The sequence below is a fragment of the Equus przewalskii genome, chromosome 21 (assembly GCF_037783145.1).
Source record: "Equus przewalskii isolate Varuska chromosome 21, EquPr2, whole genome shotgun sequence".
In the NCBI taxonomy this organism is placed as follows: domain Eukaryota; kingdom Metazoa; phylum Chordata; class Mammalia; order Perissodactyla; family Equidae; genus Equus; species Equus przewalskii.
In genome coordinates this window covers 19,405,012-19,426,065 of record NC_091851.1, presented here as the reverse complement: position 1 = coordinate 19,426,065, position 21,054 = coordinate 19,405,012, and the positions used below count along the sequence as shown (strand labels likewise).

Below are 21,054 nucleotides of genomic sequence, written 5' to 3'. Positions count from 1 at the left end.
TCATTTTTGAGGATTATCAACGAAGAGTTTCCACACTGATTTCCCCTAACTGTGGTCCTCATCAAGTCTGTCAAAAACAAAACAAAACAGAATCATCTAAAGACCTAAATGAAGCCCTGACTCATCATCACAACTATCCCCATAGAGAGCGTCAGTAGAAGGTACTTGCTCCCATTTCTGTGCAGATCTATTACTCCTTTGGCTGTAAGGACATCCCCCTCCTCCCAAACAAAGCATAAGGAGAGACATGCCTAGACATTACTATCACTTCTAGGGACCCCATGTTCTCCACACCAATCCCTCCTCCTTCTTAGCAGACCCAGGGAGACATGCTCAATTTCCTGCTCAAGCCTCTGATTCTTCCAGTGGGTCTCTCTCCCTCTCACCTCCAGGTCCAGGATCTACGTTCACTATTCATTCCCTAACACTCCTATCCTTAATTTTTTCCCTACGGTCAACTAAGTTAACTAAGAGCCTCCACAAACCAACTACACTAACTGTTCCATCCATGACAATCAGACTTCATCCCTACGCCTTACTGAATCTGCTCTGGTACACTGTCCTACACTCACCCAAGCCATAGTGCTTCCAGCCAAACAATAGTATTTCCTTCCCTGGATTCCTTTTTACCTCTGGATTCTTTCTGGTGTTCCCATACCCCAAGTTATCCACTTCATGACTTAGTGGTCATTATCACTGTCTTCCCTCAAGATGTTCACAATCTTCCACCTCATACCAAAACCACACAAAGACAATATCAAAAAAAAGAAACCCACCAACCAATATCCATCATAAATATAGATGTAAAAACCCTTAATAAAATATTAGCAAAGACAATTCAACAACATATAAAAAGAATTATACATGATGACCAAGAGGGATTTATCCCAGAGATGCAAGGCTGGTTCATTATTGGTAAATCAATCAATGTAATCCATCACATTAACAGGATAAAGAAAGAAAAAAAATCACACAACCATAAAATTGATGTAGAAAGATCATTTGACAAATTCAACAACCATTCACAAGAAAAACACTCAAGAGAACAGAGAAGAACAGATGAGTTTCCTCAACTTGATAAAGAATATCTACCAAAAAACCTCTGAAGTAAAGTTTGGGACTATACTTGAAAGACAATGTTTTCCCTCTAAAATGAGGAACAAGAAAAGGATGTCTGGTCTCACCACTCCAATTCAACATAATACTGGAAGTTTTGGCCAATGCAGTAAGTCAAGAAAAGGAAATAAAATGGACACTGACTGAAAAGGAAAAAATAAAACTATCCCTATTTGCAGATGACATAATGGCCTAGGTAGAGACTCTCATGGAATCTACACAAAAACCCTAGAACTAATAAGTGAGTTCAACAAAGTCACAAGATCAACATATAAAAATCTATTGTATTTCACATAATAGCAATGAACAATGGAAACCAAAATTAAAAATACAATATCATTTAAATACAAATCTAATAAAACATGCATATGACTTACATGCTAAAAACTACAAAACACTGATAAAGGAAATCAAAGAAGGTCTAGTAAATGGAGAGACATATCATGTTCAAGGATTAGAAGACTCAACATAGTATAGATGTCAGTTCTCCCTAAATTGATGTACAGGTTTAACACAATTCCTATCAAAATCACAGCAAAGTTTTTTTTTTACAGATATAGACAAGATTACTCTAAACTTATATGGAAAGGCAAAGGAACTAGAATAGCTAAAAAAAGACTTTGAAAAACAAGAATAAAGTGGGAGGAAACATTCTACCTTATGTCAAGACTTATTTTATAGCTAAAGCAATCAAGACTGAGTGACAGACATACATAGATCAATGGAACAGAACAGAGTAGCTAGAAACACAGTCATGCACCACATAAAAACATTTTGGTCAATGACAGACTACATATGCAAGCAATGGTGATCCCATAAGATTAGTAACATATAGACTAGATGTGTAGTAGGCTATACCATCTCAGTTTGTATAAGTACACACTATGATGTTCACACAATGAGAAAATCACTTAATGACGCATTTCTCAGAATATATCCCTGTTGGTAAGTGACACATGACTGCAGACCCACACAAATAAAGCCAATTAATTTTTGACAAAGGTTCAAAAGCAATTCAGTGGAGGAAGGATAGTCTTTTCAATAAATGGTGTTTGAGCAACTGGATATCCATAGACAAAAACATGAACCTCAACCCAAACCTTATATCCTAGACAAAAATTAACCCAAAATAGGTCATAGATTTAAAATTTTAAATGTAAAACTATAAAATCTTTAGAAGGAAATATTCAGGGCGTAAGGTTTTTTTTTTTTTAAGATTTTTTAATTTTTTTCCTTTTTCTCCCCAAAGCTCCCCGGTACATAGTTGTATATTCTTCGTTGTGGGTCCTTCCAGTTATGGCATGTGGGACACTGCCTCAGCGTGGTCTGATGAGCAGTGCGATGTCTGCGCCCAGGATTCAAACCAACGCAAGACTGGGCCGCGTGCAGCGGAGCGCTGGAACTTAACCACTCGGCCACAGGGCCAGCCCCAGGGCATAAGGTTTGATGAAGTTCTTAGACTTGATACGGAAAGTATGATCCCTAAAAAAAACCTGATAAATTGACCTTCATCAAAATTTTAAACTTTGCTTTGTGAAAGACCGTGTTGAGAGAATGAAAAGACAATCTACAGATTGGGAGAACATACTTGCATATCACAAAGAATACATAAAGAACTCTCAAACTCAACAGTAAAAAACAATCCAATTAGAAAACGGGCAAAAGGCATAAACAAACATTTCCTCAAAAAAGATATAGATGGCAGATAAACACATGAAGACATGTTCAACATCATTATCCATTAGTGAAATGCAAATTAAAACCACAATGAGATATTACTACACATCTATTAGAAAAGCCAAAATAACAAATAGTGACAATACCAAAATGCTGGTGATGATTCAGAGAAACTGGACCATTCATACATTTTTGAACAAAATTAAAGATACCAAGAATGGCATCCATGTTCACTCAATAGAAGACAATATTGGTAAGCTGTCGATACTACTCAAAGCAATCCACAGATTCAGTGCAATCCCTATCAAAATCCAAATGACATTTTTTGTAGAAAAAGAAAAATCCAACCTAAAATTCACGTGAAATCTCAAGAAACCCAGAATAGCCAAAACAATACTGAAAGAGAAGGACAAAACTAGAGAACACATTTCCTGATTTCAAAAGTTACAACAAAGCTACAGTAATCAAAACAGTATGCTACTAGCATAAAGGTAGACATATAGAACAACGGAATAGAATAGAGAGACCAGAAATAAACTCCTTTTGAAACTGGCTTACTTCACTTATTATAATGTCCTCATGGTCAAATGATTTTTGACAAGGGTACCACGACCATTCATTAAGAAACGACAGCTTTTTCAACAAATGGTGTTGGGAAAACTGTAAACCCACATGCAAAAGAATGAATTTGGACGCTTACCTTACACCATATACCAAATTTAACTCAGAATAAAGACCTAAATGTAAATTTAAAACTATAAAACTTTTAGAAGAAAATATATGGGAAAAGCTTCATGATATTGGATTTGGCAATGATTTCTTACTATGTCACCAAAAGCACAGATGACAAAAGAAAAAATATATAAATTAGACTTCATCAAAATTAAAAACTTATGTTCATCAAAGGACAAAATTCACAGAGTGAAAAGGCAACTCACACAATGGGAGAAATTATTTGCAAATGACATCTCTAAGAGGCTAATATAACCAGAATATATAAAGAACTCTTACAACTCAACAACAAAAAACCTGATTCAAATGAGCAAAGGAGTTGAAAAGACATTTCTCCAGAGAAGATATAGAAATGGTCAACAAGCACACAAAAAGGTGCTTAACATCACTAATCATTAGGGAAATGTAAATCAAAACCATAAAGAGATTTTATTCCCACACAAATTATGATGGTTACTATCAAAAAACAAGGAAATCAGCGTCAGCCCAGTGCTGCTTCGTTGGCCCAGGGTTTGCCAGTTTGGATCCCAGGTGCAGCCATGGCACCGCTTGGCAAACCATGCTGAGGTAGGCGTCCCACATATAAAGTAGAGGAAGACGGGCACAGATGTTAGCTCAGGGCCGGCCTTCCTCAGCAAAAAGAGGAGGATTGGCAGTGGATGTTAGCTCAGGGCTAATCTTCCTGAAAAAAAAAACAGAAAATAACAAGTGTTAGCAAGGATGGGGAGAAATTGGAACCTTTGTGCAGTGTTGGTGGGAATATAAAACAGTGCACCCACTGTGGAAAACAGTATAGCAGGGCCAGCCCTGTGGCCAAGTGGTTAAGTTCATGCACTCTGCTTTGGGGGCCCAGGGATTCACCGGTTTGATCCTGGGTGCCGACATGGCGCCACTCGTTAGGCCATAGTGGGGTGGCGTCCCATATGCCACAACTACAAGGACCCACAACTAAAGTATACCACTGTGTACTGTGGGGATTTGGGGAGAAAAAGCAGAAAAAGAAAAAAGAGAGGATTAGCAACAGTTGTTAGCTCAGGTGCCAATCTTTAAAAAAACCCAAAAAACAGTATAGCAGTTGCTCAAAAAAGTAAAATTGGAATTACCATATGATCCAGCAATTCCACTTCTGGGTATATATCCAACAGAATTGAAAGCAAGGAATTCAAGAGATATTTGTATACCAATGTTTATAGCAGCATTATTCTCAATAGTCAAAACATAGAAGCAATCCAAGTGTCTATCGACAGAAGAATAGATAAACCGTGGTACATACATACAATGGAATATTATTTAATCTTAAAAAAGGATGGAAATTCTGACACATGCTAAAACATGGATGAACCTTGAGGACATTTTAGTAAGTGAAATAAGCCAGTCACAAAAGGACACATATTGTATGATTCCATTTTTTTTTTTAAGATTGGCCCTGAGCTAACATCTGTTGCCAATCTTTTTTGTTTTTGTTTTTGTTTTGAGGAAGATTAGCCCTGAGCTAACATCTGCTGCCAATCCTCCTCTTTTCACAGAGGAAGACTGGCCCTAAGCTAACATCCATGCCCATCTTCCTCTACTTTATATGTGGGATGCCTACCACAGCATGGCTTGACATGCGGTGCCATGTCCGCACCCAGGATCCGAACCGACGACCCTGGGCCGCCAAAGTGGAACGTGCGAACCCAACCGCTGTGCCACCGGGCCGGCCCAGCCCATCTTTTTCTTTTCTTCCTCTCCCCAAAGCCCCCCAGTACACAGCTGTATATCCTAGTTTTAGGTCCCTCTAGTTCTGCTATGTGGGACACCACATCAGCATGGCCCAATGAGCAGTGCCATGTCCGCACCAGGATCCGAACCAGCAAAACTCTGGGCCACTGAAGTGGAGCGTGCATATTTAACCACTGGGCCATGGTGCCAGCCCTTGTATGATTCCATTTTTATGAGGTATCTAGAATAGTCAAACTCATAGAGACAGGAAGTAGAATGGGGTGGCCAGGGGCTGGAAGGAAGGAGTGGGGACTTATTTAACTGGTACAGAGTTTCAGTTTTGCAAGATGAAAAGAATTCTGTGGATGGATAGTGGTGATTGCAGCACAACAGTGTGAATGTACATAATGCCACTAAACTGTAAACTTAAAAAGGGTTAATATGGTAAATTTTGTTACATGTATTTTACTACAATTAAAAAATTTTAAGTTAAAGCCAATGCCATGTAAAACAAAAAGAACCTAGAAGGAGAACTCTTCTAACGTAAAACATATTAAAAAGATAATAACAATGCAATAAATGAACCTTAATTTGATTTTTAAAAAAACAAACAGGAAAACATCCATGAGACATCTGGGAAACTTTGAAGGGTTTGATAACACTAGGGAATTACTGTTAATTTTCTTGAGTGAGATAATGTTATTGTGGTTATACAGTAGAATGTCCTTTTTCTTTTTTAAAAAGAAAATTTATTTTTTATTTTTTATTTTTCCTTTTTCTCTCCAAAGCCCCCCAGTACATAGGCGTATCTTTAGTTGTGGGTCCTTCTAGTTGTGGCATGTGGGATGCTGCCTCAGCGTGGCTTGATGAGCAGTGCCATGTCTGCGCCCAGGATCTGAACTGGCAAAACCCTGAGCTGCAGGAGCAGAGCACTTGAACTCAAACACTTGGCCATGGGGCTGGCCCCACAGAATGTCCTTTTTCTTAGCAGATGCATGAGGAAGTACTTGGGAGTGAAGCGTCATGTTATCCTCAACTTACTTGAAAAAAGTTTAACAGAAAAGAAGAATGAGGAAAAGAAAAGAAAAAATAAAGGTAATGCACATATGGCAAAATGTTAGAAATTGCTGAATCTAAGTGGTGGGAATAACGAATATTCATTGTACTGCTCTTTCATCTTTTCTGTACTGTTTGAAGCAGCAGAACAAAAACTGGAAGGTGATCAAGATTAAAGCAAGAAAACTTCTTTCCCTGAGAAATGGTTCCCCGTCCCTCCCCACTTTTTCATGTTTCATGCTTAATAGAAGATTGATCTTGCAACCACTCTCCACTGTAGAAATATTTCATCGAACTGGTCCTTTGGCCCATATCCCAACCTATCTGGACAGTAGGCTCACTGACTGCCAGGGTTCCCAAGAGTTCTTTGGTTTTCAAACTTACAACCAGCCAGTGACAAAAGCATGAATAGGTCATGTGAGCAAGAAACAAACAGCTCCCCCACTACTGCTGTGGAAACCAAGACAATACTGAAAACAGGAACAAAAAGAATTTCTTTTCCACAAGTAATTTAGCCAAATAAAGTGGAAGCATTTAAAATGTAGAAAGACTTTCCTCTTCCCAGAGTAAAACATTATCCTGATTAGTACCTCTCATATTCTTGTCAAATGAATAAAACTAAGTTCAGTTTTGTTCCTTTGTACATCTTCATGCTTCTCAAATTTAATTTTTAACCAGAACATAGCCTATTATTTGTCACTGAACCATTAAATTTGTCACTTACTGAAATATTTACCTATTTTTTTTAAAACAACCCGGGAAGTATAAAGAAAACCATAATCACTCACATTCCCAGCATCCAGAATTAACCACTATTAACATTTTAGCATATTTGATTTTATCTACGTTAGTGCCTTTTTGAATTATGCATGTAAAATATTAATTTATTATCCTTTTTTGATGGAAAAAAGGGGAATATTACATATTAAAACTAAAGTCTTCATCGTTCCTTACTCCTAGAAGCCACCATTGAATTTGTTGTATATCCATCTAGTCTTTATTTTTTTCAACAGACACTTTCAAACATACACCAAGCCCGGCAACAGCACTGCTCTCTAGCTTCTAAGTCTACTTTGAGGATAGCCAGCACATCCTGGGGAGATGGGCTGTAGTCACCCACCACTTTACAAAGTTCCTCCTTTAGAATACTTGTAGACTCAGCCGCCTCAATAATGCAGTTTGTCAAATATGCTGCTTATATACTATACTTTATTTCTGACTTTCCTTGGATTCAGACTCAGAATCTAGATACGACAGATGATAAGACGAAGAAACCAAGACCTAAACAGAATCAGTTTGCCCAACGAAGATCACAAGGCTGAGTAAAGATTAACAGCACCAGAATCTGAGCGACCAGGTACCCTGACCCTGAACTTTTTCTTTCTGCTACACCTCGACTTCCTGACAATAAAGTTAGCCAAAGATATAATATTTTTGAATTCTAAACAATCATGTCTGTTCTTCCCATCTTCTGCTTTATATGTAATAGTTCCTTCACTGCTCACTGCTTTTATAACAACTCCTGTATACACGGCCAGGTATATTTTCTTGTTTATTTGTATTTCATTTCCTGGTTCCCTGGAAATGAAGAAAAAAATTGAAAACTTTATTTTTGCCTGTTTTTCCTCCATAATTTATGCTAACTTTTTGATTTTCAAAATTAAACAACACATGAATATATTTTCCTTATATTCTGTATGCTTTGTGGTTTGAATGTTTTACAAAGTGAATCCTCATACCAATCCGATTCACCTCATTACAGAAAACTGCTGTGAACAATTTGGTGTGAATCTCTGAGGTATATATAGTTTGGGTGAATTTGGGGGGGGGGGGCTGTTTTTACATAAAATCATAATCATGAGATATGTAACTACTCTGCAATTTGCTTGTTTCACTTAACATTATACCTTAAGATCTTTCCAGATTAGAACATAGAACTCAGCCCCATTCTTAGAACTGCTATACTGTATTTTATTTTTACTTAATGAACCACTATAGTTGAACATTCGGGATTTTAATTATTTTTGCAATATCAAACAGTGTTTCAGTGAGCAACCTTATATCTCCATCTTTGGTACAAGCACAAAAGTTTCTGCAAGGTAGAGACCTAAAAGTAGCACTGCCAGGTGAAGAGGTATCTGCGTTTCAAATTTTGATAGATCTCACCAAGTTGTTTTCTTAAAACATTCACCTACAACATAGCAAGAGTACCTGTTTCCCCAAAACTTTCCAAACCATGTGTTATCACTCTTCAACTAATGTTAATCTAGTAGTTAGAATTTTCATTGTTATAATTTATACTTTCCCTAATCAATTAGGGAGGTTGTCAAATGTTTACTGATCATCTATATTTCTTTTTCTACGAATGCATATTCACATTCTTTGGCATTTTTCTATTCAGTCATTTGGGGGTTTTTTCTGAATAATTTATTTCATCATATTTTAAAAGTTGTTTTGGACATGTTGCAAACATTTTCTTCAAATTTCTAGACTTTATTTATGGCATCTTTTTCATGCAGAAGTTTTAAAGTTTTATACAACTAAATCCATCTATCTTTACCTTTAAGCTCAGGGGTTTTATGTCTTCCTTTTGTGTATTCCCCACTCAGAAGTATTTAAAAAAAACAATAAAACACCAATTATTTCATTTTAATTGTGTTTGTGTTTTAAACAGTTAGCTCTTTACTCCTCTGGAATATGCTTTTTACTTTTCTAAGTAGGAATCTAACTGTTATTTTTGCCTCCAAAATATAAATTATTGTCCCAAGACCATATATTGATCCTTTTAATCCTCTGACGCGGAATGCCACTTTTAGCGTATGCTAAATTGGCATACATAGCTGGATCCATTTTTTGGATCCTTATTCGATCCATTTATCTATCCTCACAGAAATAATGCACTTAAAAATAATAATCAGGGGACTGGCCCCGTGGCCAGGTGGTTAAGTTCACGCGCTCAGCTTCGGCGGCCCAGGGTTTTGCTGGTTCGGATCCTGGGCGCGGACATGGCACCGCTCATTAGGCCATGCTGAGGCGGCGTCCACATGCCACAACTAGAAGGACCCACAACTAAAAAAATATACAACTATGTACTGGGGGGATTTGGGGAGAAAAACCAGGGGGAAAAAAAAAAGATTGGCAACAGTTGTCAGCTCAGGTGCCAATCTAAAAAAAAAAAAATAATCAGAGCTTTAAGGTATGTTATCACTTGAACTTTCTAGTAAATGGATTACTTCTATATCTGATAGGGCAAGTCCTTCTACCATTGTTTCAAAGATCCCAAGGCTTTTATCAAACATTTTCTCTTTAAGATAAAGTGTAAAATCGGCTTGTCAAGTTCCATAGAAATTCCCATTGAAAATCTGTATTGTGATGACACTGAATCTGGACAGTACTGAGCTCCCCACTCATGAACAAGATGTCTCTCTCCATTCATTCCTCTCCTGTTTTATACCCTTCTGTCAAGTTTTATATTTTTATTTATATAGGTCCTACACATTCCTTATTAGGGTGATTCCTAGGTATTTTATAGTTTTTGTTCCCACTTTGAATGCCATCTTGAGTCCACTACATTTTTCAAACAACTTCCTAAACTTTTATCAGTTTTAATAGTTTTATCTATTGTCATAGTTCTCCAAGAAGTGAATCATAGCAGTTTCATCTCTTCCTCTTTAATATTTGCAGCTTTTATTCCAACTCATTAATTCAAGTTTTTACTGAGCACCTACTATGTGCCAAGCACTGTTTGTTCAAAACACTGGGGATTTAGCAATGAATGAAAGGGCAAAAACCCCAGAACTTACATTTTAACTGGGGGACACAGGAGGAGTGGGGAGAAAGACAAGATAAACAAAATAAGTAAAATACATTTGTCATATGGTGGTAAGTGTCACATGAGTTGTGAGTCCTAAGAGGAGGGTGGATTACAGTTTTAGAGAGAGAGATCAGGTAAGGCTTTACCAAGAGGACTTTTGTATAAAGACCTGAAGAAGTGAGGGAGCAAGCTGTATAGCATATGCAAAGGCCCTGAAGCAAGAGTGTCCTTGAGACCTGTGTGGCTGGAACAGAGTAAGTGAGGAAAAGAGTAGTAGGAGATAAAAGAAAAAAAAGACAGGGACCAGATTAAAGTCTTGTAACTGATTATTTGAGCTTTTACTTGGAGTGTTTTGAAAAGAGGGATGACTTATATGAGATGACTTACATTTTAATAAGCTCATTCTGTATTGAAAACAGACCAAAGAGGGACAAGAGCTGAACCTGGGAGACCAATTATGAGCATACTGTAATAATATAAGCAGTAGGTGAATCTTTTGCTTATTTTATTCTATTAGCTGAAACTTTATTATGTTAGCTGGTTTAAATCACAAATAAACGTTAAATTTTAAGTAGATTTTGGGGGGATCATCTACTAGTCTGTTAATTTCATTAACAGATTTCCTAATGATGGACAATTCTCGAACTTCTGGGACAAATCCTACTTGTGCATGAAGTTGCTTTACCACAGTTCTAGATTCAATATAGTATTGTTTTATTTAGGAATTTTGGATTTGTAGTTCTCTTTTGTGCTCTCCTAGTACCAGGTATAATGCCAGCCTCAAGAATGAGTTGGAAAGCTTTCTGAGGCATATACTTCACTCAGTATGCTTTCATTTCTCTCTCTCCTGGTAACATACATCATGCCCCTTCTCAGCCACAGTATCTAACTGTGATTTATCCAGGAGCAAGTCAGGCCAACTGGAGTCCTTACCAGGGACTGTAAAAAATTTCCTGTTTTAGGGCTAGAACAGAAATGGCCTCTAGGTCACAGTGCAAGAAGAACGTGGATTTGGGCTATATGGATAGAGGCAACTATTCTGACAGCAGTCTTGGTTCCAGACCCTGAGGCTCTAGTTCCTGCTGCTTGTCCTACAAATTTATCTCCCCACTATTCCTTCCAGCCAAGTAAGCCAATACATTCCCTTTTTTACTTAAATCCTTTGAGTCAGGTTTCTGTCACTTGCAACAGAAAGCATTCTTCTTAATACAAAATCAATCCCAGGAAATGTTTAGGGTTGAAGCATATTAATGTCTACAACTCACTTTGAAAAGCATTAAAATATACGATGGATTGACAGAGGACATATGATAATACAAATATAGCGAATATATTAAGCATAGACGCTACGTATGGATACACATGAACGTTCACTGAACAATCCTTTCAACTTTTCTGTACTTATGAACATTTTCATAGTAAAATATTGGGGATGAAAATCAACAGCAGGAGTTAGAAGCCATATCAGCATTAATTTGGACTTCAGGGACTGATTAAAAGGAGCTACTGTAGGACTACTACAGGTTTAAGAAATCTGGCCCTGCATTAAAGCAACAGTTATTTACTCCTTTTGCAAAACTAGGGACTTAGAAGAAAGGCAAGGCGGCAGGATGTGTCACAAGGCAATAAATGTCATTTCCCACTGATGTCTTTGCTGGAACAACAACTTTCAATGGAAAAAGCAAAGCCAACATTACCGCTTTCATGGCCAATACGTGGTTAATCACTGCCATAAAGTGACTCAAACTGAAGGGATACAGACTTATGCGCACACACACGCGTGCACACACGATATGACCGAGAAATGTATTGGCATCATTTAACTATTTGATGACTTTAATTTTCTCTCAGCATTTTCATCTAGCTCACCAAAGCCATTAGTAAGTCTACGCAATATAAGTTCCATTTCACACAGCTACTTCCCTGCGGTAGAGACAAAGCATTGCCTAATCCATATCGATTCTCCCGTTCTTTTTTACTAATAGTACCCCAATTTTATTGGGGGCAGCAATAAGTCCAGCTGCTTTGCTTCTAGAGCTGACCAATGAGACAGGCAGAAGACAACAGGTGGAAGCTTTTGGGGAGCTTTCTGGAGGGAAGGAACTGACTTGACTAGGAGAACTGTCCTTTCTCTTTCCCCTTCTTGCCTGACAGACATGATAGCTGGAGTTCCTGCAGCCATTTTGTGACCAAGCTATGAAGAAAATGAATCCACATGCTAAGAGCAAACTACAAACACAGAAGAGGCCTGGTTCCCTGATAACTTTATACCAGGACCAGCCTACCCACCCTCTAGATAGAAATCTTTTGCAAGAAGACAGAATAAACCCCAAACTTAAGTTATTATTGTTAAACATCTTTTTTTTTTTTTAAAGATTTTATTTTTTTCCTTTTTCTCCCCAAAGCCCCCCAGTACATAGTTGTATATTCTTTCGTTGTGGGTCCTTCTAGTTGTGGCATGTGGGATGCTGCCTCAGCGTGGCTTGATGAGCAGTGCCATGTCCACGCCCAGGATTCGAACCAACGAAACACTGGGCCGCCTGCAGCGGAGCGCGCGAACTTAACCACTCGGCCACGGGGCCAGCCCCATTGTTAAACATCTTTTACCAGCTGCCAAATGTAGTTCCTAACTGATAGGACACCTTATCTAAAATGGCTAAAACTTGCACCCCACTGCAATTCATGTCTACACATATTTCATGAATTGGGATATATAAGACACTCTACAAACTAAATTCAAAAACTTCAGAAAATGCTACCCATCACCAACTGAAAATGTTATCTGGAACTCTGTTCACTATATTCTAGCGTAACATCATCTTATTTTCCATTTTCTTTCTTTTCTCCAGCTTTCTCTGAGCATTTCCTCACACAATCTGCTCTTTGTAAAGTCAGTTTACAAGTCTTCATTCAGAAAACATCCACAATTACTTTCCCTTGCTTCTCTGAGGATTAAAAGCATGCCAAATCTAAATGCAATGTGGAATCTTGGATGGAATCTTGGAATAGAAAAGGGCATTAGTGGAAAAACTGGGGAAATCCAAATAAAGTCTGGAGTACTAAACTCCAAGCAAACAAAAATTTACTAAGTAAACAAAAGTTTACTAAAGTACTTACTTAAAGTAACCTAAAGTACTGTACCAACATTAATTTCTTAGTTTTGATAAACAAACCATGGTCATATGTACGATGTTAACATTAGAGGAGGTTGGATGAAGGCTATACAGGAACACTCTGTATCATATTTGCAACTCATCTATAGATCTAAAATTATTTCAAAATAAGTTGAAAACAAAAAGCATGCCAAAAGAGCTGACTTTTCCTTAAACCAGGGCTCAACATCACAGGTAACAGCTTTAAATAACCAAGTTGCAAACTCTGCTTTTTCTTAATTTCAGGGCAAACCAACAATAATTTAAGCTATGTTACTCTTGAGGGCATCTGCATCTCATTCGCTCCCCCTGTCCAAAAGTTAGAACATCAGAGAAGAGCTCAAGAGCTAGATAACACTGTCAAGATATTGTGCACTATTAATGCTATGATACATAATAAATAAGAGTCCGCAGCACATGGTCATCCCAGACACACGTGAAAAGGCAGATACTTAGACCTCTACCCCAGGGCCAGAAATAAGGCCATAAAAGCCTAACTAAGCAGATTCTTTTTGCTTCTATAGACACCACACCAAGTCTCCCTGGCCAGCATCCAAGCAAGTACACCAGAGGTGAAACTTGACATTTTTAGATATACAAAGTCATAGTCTTGTTTTGCATTTTGAGTTTTCTTAAGGCAGAGACCACATGCACTACAACAGCAATTATTACTTCTGTAGATCTATAAACCCAAAAGAGAACTGTGGGTATTCGCAACTGGACAATAAACATCTCCTGAAGAGAACCTGCCTCTGTGAGGCTTTACTGAAGTGCTCTCTGTAGAACATCACTATTGTGACCCACCTTCCACCTAGCTCATAACTGATTCTTCATTCTCTGAACACCCATGAAATTTAACATAGCCCACAGCTTCACCCGTAATTATTCTCTATTCATTCAATAAATAATTAGTGCAAGGAGTGTTTCATAATAGCTAACAACAGTGGTTCATATTTAGTGAGTGCTGACCATGTGCCAGACACTGACCTAAGACTAGGGCAAGCAATGTGGGAAACGGCAATAAAAAATGGTCCCAGTCCTTTGGTAATTTCCCGGGGCAACAAAGAAGGTCCTTCCTTATGAGTGCCTTAACAAGGAAGAAATCCCACCTGTACATGAGATAGAGGAGCTTCAGAACAGGAACCCCTTAATCAGACTGTTTTGCTAGAGCACATCCTCCAGTGGCTTCCTAAAACGGGCACATGGAAGGTCAAACTTGGACACCTCGCATGCGTGAAATGTCTTTATCCTTCCCTCACACCTGCCTGAGAGTTTGGCTGCATACAGAATTCTGGGAATCCACTTTCCTTCAGAAGGCACTCCTTACTCCATTATCTTCTAGTTTCCAATCTTGCTATAATTCTATGACTCCTGACCCTATCTGTGTAATTTGTAGATATTCTTTTGTCTTTATAGTGCTCAAAAATTTCATGATGTTGTGTCTTGGCATGGATAGTTTTAAATTAATTGTGGTAGATTCCCGGAGAGTCCTTTTAATCTGGAAACTCATATCCTTTGGTTTTGAGAAATTTTATTTTATTTTGGATGACTTCTTCATGCCATCAAACAGTAACCACCCACTATCCCTCCTTGTTACAGACATCTACAAACTTCTGTGTCATTCAGTCCTCCACGTTCCCTAAAGATTTTAGCTTCTAGATCACTGTCTCTTCTGCTATTACTACTCCTACTTATTTATGATCATCTCAATATGAACAGATATAATCCTTCCACTATCCTTACCTCTCAGTTCCTTGACTTCTGTCTTTCGATGATGTCCTCTATCCTACCTCAGCCACTCCCTCCCACAGTGCCCACATCCAAGCAGTTCAACACAGCTCAAGAAAAAGCACACAACCATGCTAACCTGGTCTCACCTAAATTTATGACAACAGACACCAAATGGGCACTTGGTGGTGCCTAGCAATCCTAAAACATTTCCTTATTCAACTCATGTTTCCCTGCTCTCCTGGTAAATGTTTCACCTTCTTTCTCTTCAAACTTCTAACACCTCCTCCACGCTTCACTTTTAGCTGAAGACCTTCCTTCTTATTTAACTGAGAATACAGAAGTAATCAGAAGAGAACTTCCACTTTGTTCCACCACCAACCTACCAACGCACCAGCACTTCGGTCCATATAATCACCACAGATGAACTGTCCCTGCGCCTATCGAGCCTGAGGCCAAAACATCCATTCATGTCCAAGATCACATTCCTGGCACCTACTCAAGGACTTCACCCCTGTACTTGTCCCTTCTCTCTCTTTAATCATCAATTTGCCTCTCCGAACTCCATCACTCCTATCAACTTACAAACATGCTATAACGTCTGCCCACCTAAAGACAAAAAGAACTCTAATACTTCATGTCCTTCCAACCACAACCATATTACTCTGTTTTTCCTTATAACAATCCTTGAAACAACATTACTATGACTATCTATACTCACTGTCTTCAATTCCTCTCCTATTTTCTCTTGAACCCACTGCACCAAAACTGTTTTTGTCAAGGTCATCAACGACCTCCACATTACCAAATCTAATAGTCCTCATCAGTCCCTCAACAGTATTTATCATTTGGCTTTCCAAGACAGTTCCTGATTCCTCTCCTAGTTCAGAGGTAGGAAATCATTTTCTCTTGGAAGACGTTTTACACTGTCTTTTCTTTTTTTTTTTTTTTTTAGGAAGATTAGCCCTGAGCTAACTACTGCCAATCCTCCTCTTTTTGCTGAGGAAGACTGGCCCTGAGCAAACATTCGTGCCCGTCTTCCTCTACTTTATATGTGGGACGCCTATCACAGCAAGCATGGCTTTTGCAAAGCGGTGCCATGCCTGCACCTGGGATCCGAACTGGCAAACCCCGGGCCACCAAGAAGTGGAACTTGAGAACTTAACCGCTACGCCACCGGCCGGCATCTACATGGGATACCCCAGAGCTTGGATGCTGGTCCTCTTCTCTATCTACATTTACTTCTTCCATCTCTATCTAGTCTTGTAGCTTTAAATACAAATTTGGGAGTCATCAGCGTACGGGTAGTTTCTCCAATCCCAAACTTTCTCCTGAACGCCAGACTAATTTATCCAACTGCCTATCCAATATGTCCACTTGCATATCTATCAGGCAACTTGAAACGAACAAGGGCAAAACTGAACTTTATTTTCTCCACAAACCTGCTCTTATTCCAGGGTTCCCAATATCGGTAAATGGTAAATCTGTTCTTTCAATAGCTGAGCCCAAAACTGACTATAACGTCTCACATTATTGTTCCTTCAGCCCTATTTCTTCCTCAGTGCTTATTTCTCACCACTCTGTATTATGATTTTTACTGTTTTTGCCTCTCTCCACTTACAAAGGCGCTCTTTGAGGGCAGAGGCCTTATTTGTCTGAATCCACACCTACATAGTGTATGTTGGATTTATTTATACAAAGAGGCAGTAAAAACTGTTAGGCAAGTCCGGAGCAGTATCAGATCTCTCTGCAGAAAAAGATTTGAAGTAGGAAAGCATATATCAGCTATTTCCACTGGTTCTTTAATACAAGTCAAGATAGTTATTTGGTAATAACTCCAAAATCTCAGTAGCTTGAAACAACCAAGGTTTACTTCTTGCTCACTCTACATGTCAAACATAGGCCACCTGGAAGCTTGCTCTGGGTCCCAGACTGATGGACTAGCCACTATCTGTAGCCCAACAGTCACTATAACAGATGGAAAGAGAGTGGCAAATTACACACCAGAAACTTTGACCATGAAGGGATACACATCATTCCTGCCCACATTTCACTGACCAAAAGCAACTCAAAAGGCTCTACCCAACTTCAAGGGGGCAAGCAAGCACAACTGTACCACATGTCCCGGAGAGAGAAACCAACAATATTTGATGGCCAGCACTGATGACTACCATTTCCTTAAAAAGAAGCCTCTAGTTCTGAGCAACAATATTTTAACTCCTGATCTCTATTTCCCATCTGTGAAAATGAACTTCCTTGCTAGAAAAGAACCACAGACTTGCAAAGTACTATCTTCAGGTCTTTAGGAATGTAACTGCACCAGTTAGGCCTGCCTCTTTCATCACTCAGGAGTGAGAGTGCAGCAGAGAAGCCAAATATATGTGACAGGAAAGTGCTAAGCCTAAATCTGCTAGCAATGTTCAATGTCAAAAGTCAGGGAAAGCCTTCAATGGGTAAGAAGAGTATGTTCACTTATGTAGAAGACGGGAATCTTCATCAAATTTCTTTTACAAAGGTATAGAACAGCCAGGCCTTGGGTTTCCTTGTACTACCCCTTATCTGAAAGCTAACCATTTAAACCACTTGATAGAAGATTCAGAGTTTGATTAGTAGTCAGCATTCATCTTTTTAACGTGAAAACACTACCTTAAAAAAAAAGCTGCACACAGCCGTGCTACAAGAAACAAGAAAGGCAGCAGTTATTTTAGAAACAGATTTTACCGAGAAGCTCTTTTTTTCCCTAAAAGTCTCAAATACTCAAGAGTCCTAAGCTCAAGATGATCTGGGATGAACCCCAAGTCTACAGAGAGCTAGATTTAACGGATGGCTGCTCCAAGTTTTAAAGTATCCTGTGTAGTTTCTATTCTACACAAAGTTCAAATACTTTCTAACAGTAAAACTGGTTGCCAGAAACGTTAGGATGGATTGTAGATGGTTACCATAAGCAGCTAAACACTTGGAACTGTAAAGCCCACAGGGAATTCCATTGAAGGGCAGACCAGGAGTTCAGTGTCACCTGCCAAATTAGAAGCAAATTAGGACTCCTAAATGCAGCCACGGTATCTAACCCCCACCTCCCCTATCCTTTATTCATTTAACAGACATGCATTAGCTGCTGGGGTGGGGGAAGGAACGCCAGGAAGTAAGATAAGGACAGAATTCTAAGATCTAGCTCTTGCTCTCCACGAATTTGGTCTAGTTAAAACAAAACAAAAACAAAAAACAGATCGGCTAGCAGCAAGTTAAAAATACAATGCCTTAAGTACCATAACAAGGATACAGGAAAAACCGTTCTAACACGTAAGTTGACAACCTTCTTTCAAGGGGAACAATACCATATTTGCTTTGCTAAGTGGCCAGAATGGAGCAAAAGCAAACAAAAAAAACCCCCTCTTCTGGTTTAACGACAGTTTAGCAGTACCAAAGCCTATTTCTTTCTCTCTCTCCCTCCCTCTCAACAGTCTCCGTGCTGCAACCTCTCCATCATTCCAACCTCCACACTCCACCGGCAGCCCCACAGCAGCTCCCTCACAAACAATGCCCAGTCTATCAAGGTCAGCCCCAAAGGCAAAGGGAGCAAAAATCGGAAACGGATCTTCCTCTAAGAGGCGCGGACCCTCCCCAATACCACCCTCCTCACTCAGAGGCACCCCGGGGTTCTGTCTCTAGGCTCAGGGGCCTGGAGTCCGCCGCTTTTGGGGGTTCTGGGCCTCTTTTCCCTATCCATCCAGTTAGTTTTCTCTCCTGCTCCCCTAATGACGTCCACCTCCCCACAACCTGAGCTCCCCATTGTGGAGTGAGGGTGCGTCGCGATGCAGGCTGGGGCAGGGGGAGGTGGGGAAACGCGCAATAGGGAAGATGCTGTCAGTGGGTGTGTATGTAGGGGCGGGAGGGGGGTATTCTTTAGCGAACCCGCTGTCAAAGGGAAAGGCTCTAAGGAGACCTACTGTAGGGGGGCATTATAGGTAAGCCGTTTCTAGCGAAACCCATTTGGGGGATTCTATCCAGGGGAGCTATTGTGTGTGGGTTTCTCTATACATAGCCGTTTCTGGGGGAAATATTCTATGGGGAAGGCTAGCGAGTTATCCATAAAAAAGACACTGTGGAAGTTCTCTATAGAGGAATCTTTCCTGGGGAAAACGTTCTACGGGGCTGAGGACGTCACAGTACGGGATCTTCACAGGGGAGCCGTTGTGGGGTTGTCTATAGAGGAGCCATTGTGGGAGCCGCTACACACGGCTCTATTCCTGGGGCAACGTTCCTCCGGGAGCCGTTTAGTGAAAAACCGTCCGCAAGGAAGCCATGTCGGGCCACGCCCTGCGGCGGCAGGCGTCGCTGGACCCCAACACCCCGCAACCCCCGGCCCGGCCGCCCCTCGGCAGCCTCAGCCCCGCGTACCTGACGGAGGGCGACCCGCGGCCGGGGCCGCCGGGGGACCGCAAGCGGGGCAGCCCTAGCCGCTGCGGGGGGTACACGTCCATGGCGGCGGGCGGCGGAAAAGGACCGTGCGCGGCGAGGGTCGCTCTGGCCCGCGGGAAAGCTCCAGGCTCGCGGCGGCCGGGCGGGGCGGCGGGGCGTGCCGGGTGGGCGGGGGGCGCGGCGCGCGGAGGCACGTCGGGGCGGGGGCGGGGCCAGACGCGCGCAAGGAGCGTGGATGGGGGCGTCGGGACGAGCAGGGTTGGGGGCTGCGCCCTCCTTAAGCTGCCAGGCGGCCTGGCTGGACGTGGGGAGCGCCGGTCTCCAGGGTGAGGGCCACCACGCCGCCGCCCTTCCCTGTCCTAAGGCCTTGCATCAGGGAGGGGCATTCTCTGCGGCGCCCCCAGCCACGCACACGGACGCGCCCGGGGGTGGGGCCTCGCTGCGCCCCGCCCCGCTCAGCCGGCTTCGGCCTCCAGCGAAGCCTTCCGCTGCGGCAGCGGGGTGCGGGGGCGCTGCCAAGACCTAAGACATCTGTGGGGTCCGGCTCGCTTCCCCGGTCCCCCAGGCGTGTGCCTCACTGCTGTTTCTCCCTCGTTGCTATTCAGTTGTGCATCCTCCCTTTAAACATCAAGCCGATTCTTAGCCGACCTCAGGTTAGCAGTGAGCGCTCAGCTCTGCGCTGGGCGTGGGCGTTAGGAGCTCACAAGATCCCAGAGAATCCCGGCCCTGTACCGTTCAGATTCTGGCTCGACCCGTTTCCGACTGCACGGCCATGTACAAGGAACCTGCTCCCACCCAGCCTCAGTCTTCTCATGTGTAAAACCTGGGAAATACCTCCTTGATAGGGTTGCCAGGCGTCATGTATATACAGGACGCACTTAATTATTTTGTCCTGAGTCCTCGATTGATTTTGTCAGGATTCCTTAAATATCCTGTATTCATCTTTTTACAATCAACTACAAAAATATTAGATCTACTTTTCCTCTGAGGTAATGGACACTTACATCACTTAAGTGGCAACGCTAGCTGAAAATCCTACCTCCACAAATAAAAAATCTGGACATTCCCTATAGTATGTCCAGCAGATTTAGCTAAAGGAAGACCAAAAGAAAGGACTAGAGATAAAAAGTTCTTGTTTTTAATATTCGAGAAAGAAAAAGACTTTAGGCTCAAGTTCCAAGTTGTGAACAAGTAAGTAACTAACCACCATTATTTAGAGACAACTTCACGTCAGTACACAGGATCTGCAAATAAGCCAATCAGCGACAGTCTCACTCCAGGGGCTTCTGAAAATCAGCCAGTGGAAAACAGCTTCACTCCGGTAACTATGCTTCAGAAAGTAAATCAATGACGGCCCCACACTTCTGAAAGTCAGCCAATCATTGACAGCTCCACGCTTCTTGACAACAACCAATCAGCGAGTGCCTCACTCCAGGGATAGGCTTCTGAAAATTAGCCGGTGCTCGGCTGCTTTACTCCAGCGACCACACTAACAGAGCTGGAAGTCCGTCAGTTGCTTCTGAAAGACCGCCAATCCTTGAACACTAGGCTTCCCAAAACATTATATAAGATCAGCTCTGGCTTTGTTCAGGAAGACTCTGCCTTACAAGTACAGCTGTCCTTTGCAGGCAGATAAGAAATTCTTTTTTTTTTTTTTTG

The 21,054-nt window shown here is 41.0% G+C and overlaps 1 protein-coding gene across 4 annotated transcripts in view; it reads right to left on the bottom strand.

Annotated features, from left to right (window-relative positions):
• The window catches only part of DNAAF9 (dynein axonemal assembly factor 9), a 155,727-nt gene extending 135,946 nt beyond the window's left edge, over positions 1 to 19,781 (bottom strand). For 2 of the 4 annotated variants that reach the window (XM_070587938.1, XM_070587936.1), the window contains exon 1: positions 19,375 to 19,781. In XM_070587938.1, coding sequence (XP_070444039.1) covers positions 19,375 to 19,457 — 83 coding nt within the window. In that variant the 5' untranslated portion in view covers positions 19,458 to 19,781. The remainder of the gene's footprint in view (positions 1 to 19,374) is intronic. The other 2 variants (XM_070587937.1, XM_070587935.1) reach the window with 1 other exon arrangement.
• Positions 19,782 to 21,054: the final 1,273 nt, after the last annotated feature.